The 14,338-nt window shown below is 48.4% G+C and overlaps 1 protein-coding gene across 1 annotated transcript; it reads left to right on the top strand.

Annotated features, from left to right (window-relative positions):
• Window positions 1-4,104: 4,104 nt before the first annotated feature.
• LOC149364888 (uncharacterized) lies at window positions 4,105-7,004 on the top strand. The gene is made up of 3 exons (XM_089570214.1): window positions 4,105-5,478; window positions 5,728-5,813; window positions 6,305-7,004. The coding sequence occupies exons 1-3, from the start codon at window positions 5,146-5,148 to the stop codon at window positions 6,378-6,380; spliced, it is 495 nt and encodes a 164-aa protein (XP_089426340.1). The 5' UTR covers window positions 4,105-5,145; the 3' UTR covers window positions 6,381-7,004.
• The last annotated feature ends 7,334 nt before the right edge of the window (window positions 7,005-14,338 follow it).

The following is a 14,338-nucleotide window of genomic DNA, read 5'->3' as shown; positions in this document are numbered from 1 at the left end:
CCTCTAAATTTCATTTCTGAGGCGTCGGTTCACGGCCTCGGTGTATCCACCATCCTACTACTTGTCTTCTGAGCCGGATAAAGTATAGATGTTCCCGGGAGCTGTGAGGTCAAACATTCATTTTCTGCTCGCCGGTCTGAAGCTCGGAGACTACTACCCACTGCAGACAGGCGAGGCTAAGAGCCTGCCGCCATTTTTTATTACGGTGAGCCCATCGCATAGACGTTATCAGAAGCAATCAGGCAAGAACATAAGAGGAGCGCGTGAGGTTCTACTGGCACGGCCAGTCTACAGCCACTGAAGAAGAAATCGAAAAAAAAATCTAAAGTAGAGATAGTGTCTCGCCGTATAAATGCATAATGGACAACTGTCTCCTTTTGTCCTTCAAGACGTTTCATTCACTCTGGGGAAGTTAGAACCCATTCAGTTTTTGAAATAACACGCAGGGACGCGAAGATGATCCCCATGGCTTCAGTTCGCCAGTGCAAGAGGAGGAACGAAAAACGCCTCCCAAGCTCTAGCACACGCGTGCATGGCGAAACCTGCGCGCCTCAATGAAGATCTTGATACCATTCCGTACAGCCGGGCGAGAGGCAGACAACGAAAACAACAAAAAATGTCTGGGCGCAGGAAACGCCACGACGGCCGTCTGCTCATCGAAGCAGCGGCGCGGTAAAGCGCACTGTCACTCAGCGTCAGCACCCCAGGGGAAATTTTCTATCGCTGATAAGTCCGACACCATAAAACGCATGCGCAAGCGGCAGAAAGTGACGACATAGGTGCCGATTCCAATCAGATCCCAGTATGCCACAGTCTCTCTTCAGCCTTCAGCGTGAGTGGTCGCGCTATTCGTGCGCTCTGCAAACCGCATGCCTCGCAAGGCGGTCATTCCCGTCTAAGCCTCCGTGAGATGAGCACGTGCGTGCGCCTGCACTCCGGCGCTAGCCCTCGCTACAGGGCTGCCGGTCGCGCCGCTGTCTCGGGCGCCGGCGGCTCGCTATTTTTCGCCTACCGGGGTTTAAACTCACTGACATCGCCTGCCTGGATCATTGTCCGCCCGCCCATAGACTTTCCTGTCACTCGGAATCGTTCCTTCCACGCCCCTGCACGTCCTTCGCCTCCTATCGGAGCTGCTGCAGCCGAGGTCATCGTGCCCCTACCAAGAGCAGGAACGGGACTCCATACGCGCGCGCCCTGGACTGCTTTGGCTGCGAAGGGTCTGCTCTTGGACTGCGTGGTTCCAGCGTCTCCAGCGACTACGTTTGTCTTCTGAGGCTAGTCTATTGTGGCGGGCTGTTGGGGGCGGCCAGCTGCGTGTCCTTAACCAATGGAGCTTCGTGACTGCGGGGACCGACAAACTCCCTTCCTCGTGCTTGTGCTCCATGGTCACCGCCGCATACGCTTCGCCGTGGTATTTGTGCTGTTTGCTGCATCCGTTTCATTGGATTACCGTTGGATTGCCTTACCAAGCTTCGTCGCCCATCTGTACGCTCGGCCACTCTCGCACGCGGCTTTGCTTGGCTCAGTCCTCTCCCCGCACCACTCCTCCCCAAGAGCCAAGTCCAGTTAGACCCCGCTGCTCTTGGTTAGTGAAGTTGGGCGATAAGCCACGAGAACTGACTTTCGCCATACCAGTGGCAGTGCATGTGGACGTGACTTCGTGCCCGTTGCCAGTGGGTTGTTGGCCTTCACCGCCCCACGGAGGTGCCTACAAGCCGTTACTCACAACTGACAGACGACTGCCAAGGATATACCTCCGAGCCAGGCCGCCGGCATCGAAGGTGAGTGCGAGGCAAAGCCTCGCGGCGAGGGCGGCGTGTCCGTGAAACCTGCTCTGTGTTGTTAGACCAAATTTAAGGTTTTCACTTGCACTGTTTACGCAAGCATTAAATAATGACAAGCAACACGCAGCACTTCAGAGGTTTCATGTTCCGTCGCCATAGGGTATTTTGTCCGTGACGGAAGCGCGGTGAGCTAGGACTCGCGGTGCGTACAGCTTTAGGCTTAGCTCACTTTAGGCAGGTCAGCTGTAGGTATTGAGCCAGCGAGGAAACTGCATGCATGACCCGCTTTTGCTCGCTGCCTCAAGGGGATTTAGATATGCGAGCCCACTGCCGTTTGCGTCACGGAACAAAAACTCTTTCCGAACGTCGTTACGACCAAGCCAATATGTCGCGCCACGAAAACTCGTGCATGGATGTGCCCTTGAGCGACATGGGGTTTGTGGCCGTACACGGCGCTCGGAAATTCTCGCCAACCTCGTCCAGCAACTCCGAAGAACGGACGCTGCCTGCGGTCTGCGGCACATCGTGTTTCCGCTGCAGCCAAGGTAGGTAGCTAGTTTTCCATATACTTTTTTCAGGGCCGCGGCTTGAGGCATCAGTCGCGCCAACTTTGCAGCCACGGTGAGTATGCGCAACCGCGGTAAGGTTGCGTCTCTGTCACCTTTTTTTTTTCTTTGCAGATACGCCCACGTAGGGTACCCCTTGCACACGGAAAGCACGGAGCCGACTCAGCAAGTGCAAGGTCGGATCTCTGGTCTTGGTTCGGCATTCATGCACCGCGGAAGAGATCTTCTTGCCTTGCACATGCTGCTGCCTCCAGCCAAAAGCGCGCTGTACTGTCGAAGGCTTGGACCACTGCATCGCAGCTGTTTTCTGGGTTTTCGATAAGCAGGACCGCGACTTATTGAAACAAGAAAACTTACATGGCTGCAGATGAAAGTGGTACCCCCTAAGGCTGTACCGACGCCAGATGCCAGTGTCGCGAAGGATGCAGCTTGTTCAAAGTTAACTTGGTATACGCCACATTCGCTCTCGACAGTGCAGCCAGTGTGCAGTGGGACCCTCGGATGCCTCCGAATGTTCACGACGTCTACGGTTGCCTTTGGTGAAGCTTCTGTTTTATCTTTGCAGATACGCCCACTTAGGGTCGCCCTTGCACACTGAAGCACGGAGCCGACTCAGCAAGTGCAAGCTCGGATCTGTGGTCTTGAGCGGTGCATGGATGCCGAACCAAGATATTCCCCTCTTGTCTTGCACATGCTGCTGCCTCCTGCCAAAAATGCTGCACTGTTGGAATCTTCGACTGCACTATACTGCATCGCAGAGTAAGGTTTTCTGCGTTTTCGATAAGCAGGACCGCGACTTATTGAAACGAGAAAACAAACATTGCTGCAGATAAAAGTGGTACCCCCCAGGACTCTACTGACACCAGATGCCAGTGCAAGGGGGCAGAGGATGCAGATTATGTGGTATATATGCGCCACATTTGCTCTCGACAGTGCAGCCAGTGTGCAGCGTGACCCTCGGGCGCCGCCGAATGTTCACGACATCCACGGTTGCCTTTAGTGAAGCTTGTTTCTTATCTTTGCAGATATATGCACACGGGAAGCACGGAGCTGACTCAGCAAGTGCAAGTTCAGATCTCTGGTCTTGGTTCGGTATCCATGCACGGTGCAAGATATTACCTTTTTGCTTTGCATAGGCTGCATATGCTAAATCCTGGTAAGTTTTCTCCATTTTCTACAAGGAGAACTGCATAACGCACAGAAGCAAGAAAAACACGCCGGAGTGGCTCAGTGGTTTTGGCATTCAGCTGCTGACCCCCCAAGGTCGCGGGTTCAATCCAAACCGTAGCGCCCATATTCAGATAGAGGTGAAATTTGGAAATGCCCATGTTTTGTGCAGTGTCATTGCAAGTGTCATCGCAGCCCCAGCTCTCTTCTACGGCGTCCGAAGTGACATGCTCCAGATGACAGTGCCGCCCTCACCGTTTCCCCCTGAGCTGTCTTGACACCAGCAATATGGTGGTGAGTTGAAGCTTGCGTGGTGTGCGTAACTTTTACTCCCGATAGTACAGGAAGTGTACAGCATGCCCATCGGATGCCTCTACAGCATGCGCACGTCATCCATTCTTTCCACTTGTCTTGCAGATACTCCGACTTGGCTTCTCGAAGCTCGGTCATTAAGTGCGAGCACGAATCTGGCCCTGTGCATCCGTGCACCATGCCAGATAATCCTTACTTGCCTCTCGTATGATATATTGCCTCGCTACACAAGAACTATATCTAACAACAATCTGTGTTATGAGTCTACAAGAGCTGAGGGCCCTCATAACAAATAGCACTTATACTGTTCACCCTTCATTCAAATATAAATTAGTTGCATCGCACTGGTCTCTGTCTCTTGCTTAGTCATGTTGCTATCAGTTACCTACGTTTACACTAATTTCACCCATTCCACCAGCAGCTAGTGCATTTATTTATGGGCACACACTCTCGAGTCCTACACTTCACCAAATTCACCCACATCTTACATGTATTGCAGTCAGTTATGGTCGCAAAATTGAGACGTCAAACATTACTTCGAGTGCATAATATTTTTGATATCCACAAACACTTTTCTCCAAGCATACCTCTCATTAGCACATTTACGAGTTAAGGTAGTTCTACACTTCACCAAATTCATACACGTCTTACATGTATTGCACCTGCATCGCAGTCAGTTATGGTCGCATAATTGAGACACCAAGCATTACTTTTGTGTGCATAATGTTTTTGATATCCTCAAACACTTTCCTCCCAGCAAACCTCTCATTAGCACCGTTATGAGCTAAAGGTAGTTCCCTTTTTACTTTCTATAGGTTCCACCTTTCATCGTAATTTGTGCACGTATGGTTGAAAATATGCCAGAAGTTTGTCGTTACTTTCGAAACTGCTCATCAATTTTATTCAAATGGCTCATTCTGGCTCAAAAACAGGCCTTCACATTGGTGGAGTCATTAGCTACCTTTGCATACTTTCAAGGGGGCCTCTTGACCAGGCAAGGTGGACTCCAGTCCGACTCTCTTGTGGTGTGCAAGGTTATTCCTTCTTTAAAATACTTCCATCTCCATTTGTACACTTCACATCTTCTTTCCCTGCCTTTCTTCTTTTCTTACGCATTTCACCAGTACACTTATGTTCTAGCCTTTCAATTTTTCTGTTAAAGTGTATAAAGATGTTCGTTAATTGTGCTTCTTTCTATCATGAGTTAGTGCACAAGGTCTGATGAAACAGGAAAGACTACGAAGAGAAACCAAGGAGACTTGTGGAATGAGCTCAGAAGAGAAGGACTACGCAATGATTGTAAAAGCAAAAACCCGATGTGGCACAACGACATGGTATATGTGCACAAGAACCTGATCATCGGCAGTGCAAAGCAGCAAGTGAGCTTTGTTGTCTCCTTCCTGAGACCTACCGGCTGGATGTGGACACCAACAGTTTCCACGCTGCTCCTTCCCATCAACACGAGAGCCCCCAGTCAGTGCCTGCTGGTAACCTGCTGCTCCTGGACCATCGTCACCACTGTGAGCGCTCCAGTGTGCCAGCTCCAAGCTTCTGCCAACGTGGAGTATGGGGCTGCTGCCATCAACTGTTCTTGGCCATCAACGATGCCAGGCTGCACATCGACGACATCACTCGAGTGTCTGCCTCAAGTGAGCAAATGGCTTTTGGACTTTCGTTTTCTGTGTTAGGCCAAACTGAATAGCTATTGATAGGACTCATCCTCTGTTCTGTTTGCCATGAATATTTCGAGAATGCTGCATTCTATAGAATGTTTGCAACCGCCTTTGTGAAACTTTTATGCCTTTCATATTTTGGGTAGTTTCACTCTGTTGTTCAATTTTGTTAGTCGATCTTGCCTAATTTATTGGGCTTTTTTCTCCTTTTCTTTTTTTTTTCAGAGTGCTGCCGTGCTTTGTCTCCTCGAGGCTGTCTTCCCTTTGAAGCTGGCTCATCGGGATAGAGGCCTCAGCTTTCCCGTTATTGAGTGCGTTTTTTCACACCTTATTGCTTATTTTTATTTTGCTCTCCTAAAGTTACTTTTAACCTATTGCTCCATTTCATTACCTGATATCTACTTTATTGCGGAGTAAGCCCACTGCAGCAGACTGATTCACTTCCGTGTCTCTTCATTTACATTTTATACAGTCATGTAATATGAGCCTGCACAGCCCCCCCCCCCCCCCCCCCCGCTCTCTCACCCCACACACGTGCACCGCATGCACACACACAAAGCACACACCTTTTCCATCACTCCCCTACACTCCTTAGCATCACGGTAAACATCCAGTCAACCGTGCATGCCAGCTATAGATGAAATTCGCCTTGCCAGAAGGGTAAACGTCCACGGACTTTCTTTTCAATATTTTGCTGCCGATTAAATTTTCTGGGCCTAGCAATGTTGGTTGGATGCTGTCAGAGCGGGCACACGAATTTCATGTTTGTGCCATTTATTTACATCACCCTTCGTATCTGCAGGTACGCTGGCTCTGGCTTTACCGCACTGCACCCATTTGGACGTGCTACTACGTGCATTGAGTATGGTGTCTTCTGAGCCCACATCTAGCCCCGCAGTTACAGCCATGCGTCGTGCAAGATTCCTTTCTGTTCCCCACAAGCATTTTGCTCGACCACAAGCATCAGTGAAGTTGTCCTGCTTCACCCGGATTGTGCACCATGACTGCATTCGATGGGCTCTTGCCTTGAACATAACTGAAACGTCAACTTGCTTAACATGGGCTCCGTGAATCATCAAAGTTTTGCACCGGAAAATCTCATTCCAAGGCAAATTTTTTTTATTTGATGCGTTCCGTGAAGTTACAACGACCATCTGGACACAGATTTCAACTCTGAATGAAATATTTTTCAGCACTCGGGTTTACATCTCGGAGGCAGCGGGAGCTGCACTAACCTTAACGCCTGGACCGAGACAAGAGGCGCATAGGCTTCACTAGGCCTATTGGGTGTGAGCAGATTAGACGGCGGTATGGCAGCAGCACCATCGGCAGTCACACCACAGCCCCAGGTATGGAGTAGCCCCAAGCCATGGAGCTTGAAAACATCAACAATGCTGGAGCTACGAGGGGACCGCAAGAACAGACAAGGGTTTACCCGATGATCGAGACCCCGTGACAAGTGTTGACAGAATTAGTGGAGCACAGAGTCCAGTAGGACAGGAAAGCTAGGCGAACACACCTTGCGAGGCAAACAAGACTCCAGCAAGAACAGCAGCAGCAGATAACTGGGACACCGAGACCGAATGCCACACTCCCGCTGACGACACCAGCTTCTGCTCCAAGCAGATAATAGTCGAAGAGCTTTTCTAGCAAGAGGCGAGATTTTGTGAAGCTACCCAAGGGAGGATACAAGATCGTACCCTGACAAACGAGCCATGGCTTCAGAGAGGGATATTTCAAGCCCAGCGACTAGGCTGCCGCGGTGGCTCAGTGGTTATGGTGCTCGGCTGCTGACCCGAAAGACGCGGGTTCGATCCCGGCCGCGGCAGTTGAATTTCTTTGGAAGAGAAATTCTACAGGCCCCTGTACTGTGCGATGTCTGTGCACGTTAAAGAACCCCAGGTGGTCGAAATTTCCGGAGCCCTCCACTACGGCGTCTCTCATAGCCTTAGTCGCTTTGGGACGTTAAACCCCATAAACCAACCAAACCAACCATCAAGCCCAGCGACTGCATACAAGCACTGGCGAACATTGATAATATGCTCGTCGCAGTGAAAGCTATCTCAAACATAATAATAGTCCAGACACCAGATGGCAAGATGGCAGAAGCACTACAATAAGAGCTGTGCCTCTGAGACAAACAGAGTTCAATGCCTATACTGCTCGAAAGCCAAGGAACTGTCAGGAGTGGTGCATGGATTCGTGGCTGGCACCCCGCAGGACACCCTAATGAACCACATCCAAGTAGCAACGACAAGAATTTGTGCGGTCTACACAAGAATGCTAGGGAAGTCAGAGTTGGCACCCATCGCATACGACGGACCGAGGCAGTGATGGGAGGACTGTACAGAGTGTACCCTAACCAGCCGACGAAGGAGGTGTGCTTTAGGTGCCTGAGCAGGGGCACTGGTCAGACGTCCGCCTAGAGCTACAACCCATCCCGCAATGCCCAGAGTACAAACATGCAAACGTCCATGGTCACAAGGGAGGCTAGCCCAGGCGCAAATGGTGCGGTGAAGCGCCCGCCACGGGTGAAATAGGATGCAACAGACGTCTCGAGAGGATAGGTCAGCAAAATCAACAAGCCAAGGAAAGAAGACACCAAAGAAACAATAACAGACAAGGCAGCTCTTACCATGGGAGGCCACGGTGGTTCAACCTGTGAGGGAGCCGAAACAAGAGGAAAGGAGAGATTTCTGGGATCCAAGTCTCGAACAGAGGCAACAGCAGTACAAGCAGAATGCTGCTCTTGAAAGAAGCAGACTTTTCGGGTCCACCGGCTGCAAGCTACGCCGGAGATGGTGGGGGCAACGCCTGGAACCTGGGGAACACTCCTGACGCTTCCACAACCAAAAAGAAGCCCAGGAAGGTGAGTCGGTCTAGGAGTGAGCCTCCCGTCTGTTGCACTGCTCTAGACTGTTCAATATAGGCTAGATTCTAAGCCCTAGAAAAGACTAACAGGTAGATCAGGAGAACGAATGTCTAAAAACGAGGCTCTAGTGTATAGAAACAAAACAACAAAGAGAAGCAAACAACAGCTTTGTTCAAACACAGGAGAAACTTGAAAGCATGAACTGTTGGATGAGTTGGTTTTGCACGATGGACATAAAACAGTGCAACGGCACGCTGCCTAGCAAGAGAAGAAATGGACACAGCACCTTGCTGAGAGAAGCACATGAGGTAGAATCACCAACAGGGAGGCTAAACACGCAGATGCAAATACGTAGCCATATCACCATAGGTTATGGAAGCTAGAGGTACACAGCAACCGCTACAACAAATACAAGAGCAGCAGAACATGGTGATGACAGCTTTACAACAGATTATGAGTAGGTTGAACAGAAGAAAAACTTACGATATGGCAATGGAATTGCAGGGGATTTAGGATGAAGACTGGTTTCAGTACACACGTAATGTAGCATAAACATCCATCAATGATAACAGCGCTGCAAGAAACTAACACTTCACCAAAGGTTGTCGGCTACGACACTGTAGTAGACAATAGATTTAAAAAAAGTGGCCATCCTATGTCAGAAGGGGGTCACCACGCACAAGCGTAAGACACTGGAAGACATAGAACACATTTTAATGGAGGTCATACTAAGAAACGCAGGCAGAAGAGCACATTCGTACTATTCACTACTGCGGAAGAACACACTTCCCTCGTAAGTGTATGAAATTTCAGTGCTCCGCACAAGCGGTGAGGTTACAAGCTCAGTATGAAGATAGGAAAAATTATCTTAGTCGGAGTAGACACACATGGGCTGGAAATCAACGTCAGATACCCCGCTAAAGGGGGAAGCAGCATTCCAATAGAGACTGGCCCTGATTTTACTTTCATCAGAAATATCCCAGATTGGGAATGGTCCAACACTGGGCAACACTACGGATGCGATCACTGCATGATTCAAGCGCAAATAACACTTGCAGCAAAATAGAGACAAAGGCGACACTCACAAGACTGGGAAGAATTACTCAAAAAAGCGAAGGAACCGTGATAACGGACCTCAAAAAGTGGACCAGACACCTAAGACCACAGGAACAAGAAACTAGAGGTTAACAGCAAATTTCCACTGGCAGATAAGCGCTTGCTACAAAATATGGGAAGCTCGTAGAGGGCTGACTAATAGTTGGAAGAAGCAAAAACACACAAGAAAGCTGAGGCTCAGGATAGTTCAGATCAACAAGGAGGTGGACGACCATTCCGCAAGCTTCCTTAGGGATAATAGGAACCAAATTAGCGATTGACTTAACGGCAGGCAACTTAGGAAGGGCCAAAACATGGGTGCTGCTCAAGCACCTCAGAGGCCCAATGAAATCAGAGAACACAGCAAGGCGCTAGAGCGTAACACGAGCAACTTTCAGGGAACGGACGTCCACATTACATAATTTCTTTCATCCAAGTACGTGAGGAACGCGCAGGTGCTGCCTGGTATACTCAGGGTCAAGGAAGTCTAAGCTGGATGAACTGATAACACAACAGGAGGTAGATGTGGCTGCCAAGTCACTCACGACAAACATGGCAGCAGGCAGAGGTCAAGTGACAAGTTCCATAATCCGAAACCTCAATGACAACCAGTTAGAGAGCGTGACTAAACTAATGGACGTGCATCGGCAAGTGGGCATGGTCCCAGCGGAGTGGAAATATGCAGATATTATCATGGTGCCTAAACCAGGGAAGAAACTGAGCTTAGAAAATCTCTGGCCCATCTCGCTAACCTCATGCCCAGGAAAAAATTGTAAGAGAAAGTGATTAAGGCCAGACTGAGCAACTACATGGAGGACAATGGTCTCTTCCCGGACACTATGTTCGGGTTCACAATGGGGCTGTCCACGCAAGACGTGACGCTCCAATTGAGAGACATTGTACTGAGAAAAATATCAGGAACTTGAGCAGGCATAATCTTGGCCGTGGAACTCAAAGAGGCATTTCAAACCATCAGCCACAATGCCATTTTTGGCAATGAACCGCGGGAACAGGATCTTTGCGTACGTAAAGGCCTTCCTATCCAACAGAACAGCCACGATTGGAAACAACAACCTAAGGTTGGAAAAGACCACACCAAACAAAAGGATACCGCTAGGATCCATCGTCTCACTTCTGCTCTTTAACACAGCAATAATTAGAGTAACTGGGAGACTGAAAAACATCAGACATAGAACACTCAATTTACGTGGCCCAAATAAGTCTGGACGACAAAAGGATCGACCGGAAACAAGAACTGCAGAAAGTTGCTGATGAGATTGGCGAATTTGCATTCTATAACGGGATGCAGGGCGCACTGGAGAAACTGGAATTTATTAGACTTCATTAAAACAAACAGGACAGGCAAACAATAGAATTGGAAATCGATAGACAATCCTTGAGGAGGACAACTAAACTCCGCATCTTGAGAATATGGCTGCAGGAGAAAGGCAAGCGGGACCATTCGATCCAGCTCCTGGAACACTCAACGAAACATGCAGGATGCTTAACAGGATTATGAACAAGAGAATTGGAGTGAAGAGCGGGAGATATCATCTGTGCAGATGATATCTTGCAGATCATCTGTGGAGACGAATGCGACTCTGATCATACAGAGAATGACATACGCGCTTCTGTACCTAACACCCAATAAAGTGGTAATGGAAACATTCATCAAAAAGGCGTATAAGCAAGCCTTTGATGTGATGAATTGGGCCTCGACGGAGAGGCTGATGAACATGGAGGCGTACGTAACCTATGAGGAGCACAGCAATACCACGCATGCTCAGGTTTCAGTTGGGAAGACTGAAAAGAACGCCCGCTGGTAGAGCACCACTGGTAAAGCTGGGGTATCCGCCAGAAGACTGGTGCGAAGACAAGATAGACATTGACAGCAAAATGAAGAGCGTGGTAAAACTGGTGCCCAAGAACATGGACCCGAAGAACCAGGAGAGAAGGAGGGTGGTGTGATCGTCACAGACAGGTTCCTCAAGAGAGAACAGCTGGTTCTCGTGTGTGGCGCGTCCATGTACAGAACAGAAGAAAACTTGAGGGCGGTAGCAGTAGTGAACGTCAGAAGAAAGGCAATCACCGGTTCATCAGTACGCACGAAGACCAGACAGGCAGCGGAAGAGGTCTTCATAGCCCTGGCTCTGAAGGAGGCCAACCGTTGAGGACTGAGCGACTGGATAGAGATTAATTCTCAAGTTACGACGAGGGCATACAGAGACCGAAGTATCAGCCGCAAAGTCGCGAGGATCCTTTTTGAATAAGAACACAGACACAGAACTAACAATGCAAACATTCGACACACAATCATTTAGGTTCCCGACACTGTGGGGTTGAGGGAAACGTCACGGTAGACGCTTTTTGTTCGAGGGTTTCCGAATCGGAGGGCAAGTTTGCCGGTCAAACCATTCAACATGGCACAACCTTGCGGGGAGGCAATGAAAACGTTTAGAGCATGTAAAAAGAATGGGCCTCCGGCAGAAAACCTTAAGCAGGCCACTTCACTGAGACAATTGCAAGCACACATATACAAGAAGTCAAGTACCATAAAATGTGGCAGACTAGATTCATGAAAGAGCGGGTGCGATGAATGCGCTACCAGGGATTGCGAAAAGAGCCCCTTATTACTCAATATTAATAGCCAGTCTAGAGCAGTGGGAGGCCCTCCTGGCCGACTCCAACCCATGCAGACAGCTCATGCTGGTGACGAAGGCCAACAGGGTCCTGGACTAAGTAAAACCGATCCTCTTCTTAATCTCTCCCCTGAGCCCTATGCATTAATGCATGCATTCTTACTGAAATGTTTTTACTAGAGCTACTACTAAATCCACTTCGATGCGGCATTCAGCATGTTCGTCTAAAAATGTGTTCCACTGACTCAGTCCCCTCATGATACCAGACTCTCTAACAAAAAAGATCTCCAGTGCCAGCGCGTTTTCTCTCCCAAGAACTGCCAATAAACCATTTCTGCCACAGCCTCGTATGAGCTTCTTGTCACCATTGTGTGCTCGCCGGCACCAGACGGCTTGAGCGCATTGTGGTTGACGCAACTGTCTCGCTTCTCAGTTCTTCCTGGTGCTGCAGCCACACTAGTAAGATGGCCTCTCATCTTCATGGCAAATCCATTCCACAATTCCGACATCCAGAAGATATATGTCCAAAAAGAACATGTTTCAAAAGGTAAGTGGATTCAGCGACTTTCAATTTCGCCGTGTTGTGCCCCAAGACTAAAAATGTAGATTAGTTTTTCTTTTAGCTGATAACAGCATTTGCTTTGCCATGCAGTTCACATGCAGACCTTACCAACGTATCTTTCAGGTTTGCAAGAGGAAAATCTGGGTTGAATAATGTGGAACACCCAGTGTTATACAAGTTAACTACACAGACTCTCATCATGTAGTTTAGCTAGTAACCTGGTAACGAATTTTTCTTTCACTGTGGAGTTTCTGAGAAAGCTGTATAGCTTTCCTTTGTAGCCATTTGGCTGCACTCGGGTGGGTGTCAATGAGTAACTACTCCCTTATTACAAATATACACCACCTTGGGGGATTCCTCCTGAATATTGGATCAGTTTGTTATTTATTCATCGAATTACTGATCCATACGAGGTACACAGTATCCGCCTTGCTGTACATTCCAGCTCAACAGACCACACCATCGTATTTGTTTCTAAAATAAAAATCTGTAAAGGTTAAAAAAAAATCACCTTCCATAACAGCTGTATCTTACCGGTACTCACCTACAGGATGGAAACATGGAGGCTAACAGAAAGGGTTCGCCTTTAGTTGACAACGCAGCAAGCTATGGAAAAGGAAATGATAGGTGCAGTGTTGAGAGACAAGAAGAGGGCAGAGTGGGTCGGGGAATAAACACAGGTTAATGACATCCTAGTCGAAATCAAGAATAAATTGGCTTAGGCGGAGCATGTGATGCGACGACAAGATAACCGATGGTCGTTAAGGGTAACTGAATGGTCCAAGAGGAGGCAAGCGTAACAGGAAGAGGTAGAAAGTTAGTTGGTGGAGATAGGATGGTCGTAGCTGGCATAGGACAGGGAGACTGCACTAGAAAAACTAGCCACCCTCTATACACAATGACTCATGACCTCAAGCCTACCGGAAGCTTGGAAGAACGCTAACATGATCTTAATCCATAACAAAGGGGATGTCAAGGGCTTGAAAAATTAGACCAATCAGCTTACTCTCTGTTGCCTACAAAGCATTTACTAAGGTAATCGCTAATAGGGACAGAACCTTTGGCTTCTACCAACTAAAGGGTCTGGTAGGCTTTTATAACGGCTACTCGACAATAGACCATAACCACACTGACAACCAGGTGACAGAAATTTGCAAAACAAACCAACCCCTATATGTATACTACAACCTTCATAGATTATGAGAAAGAACTTGACTGAGTCGAAACCTCAGCAGCCATGCAGGCATTACGGAATCGGTGTAGATGAGCCTTATGTAAAAATACCAGAAGATATTCACAATGGCTGCGCAGCTACCATAGTGCTTCATAAAGCCAGCAATAAAATTCCAATAAGGAAGGGTGTCGGGCAAGAAGACACGATCTCGCCAATGCTATTAACAGCCCGATTACAGGAGGTATTCAGAGGCTTGGATTGGGAACCATTGGGGATAGGAGCTAATGGAGAGTACCTTAGTAATCTGCAATTTCCCTGATGAGATTACTGATGAGATGAGTCACTCAAGGGATGAACTGCAAAGCATAATCAATGACTTAGACAGGCAGAGCAGAAAGGCGAGTCTAAAAATATGCAGAAAACCAGGGTAATGTTAAGTCTTGTTAATATAGGAACCGTATTAACAGTGCTGTTGTTTATGGTGACAGAGGAGG

The sequence above is a fragment of the Amblyomma mixtum genome, chromosome 2 (genome assembly GCF_055824585.1).
Source record: "Amblyomma mixtum isolate Tamu chromosome 2, ASM5582458v1, whole genome shotgun sequence".
In the NCBI taxonomy this organism is placed as follows: Eukaryota; Metazoa; Arthropoda; class Arachnida; order Ixodida; family Ixodidae; genus Amblyomma; species Amblyomma mixtum.
This window is presented reverse-complemented; position numbering and strand designations above follow the sequence as displayed.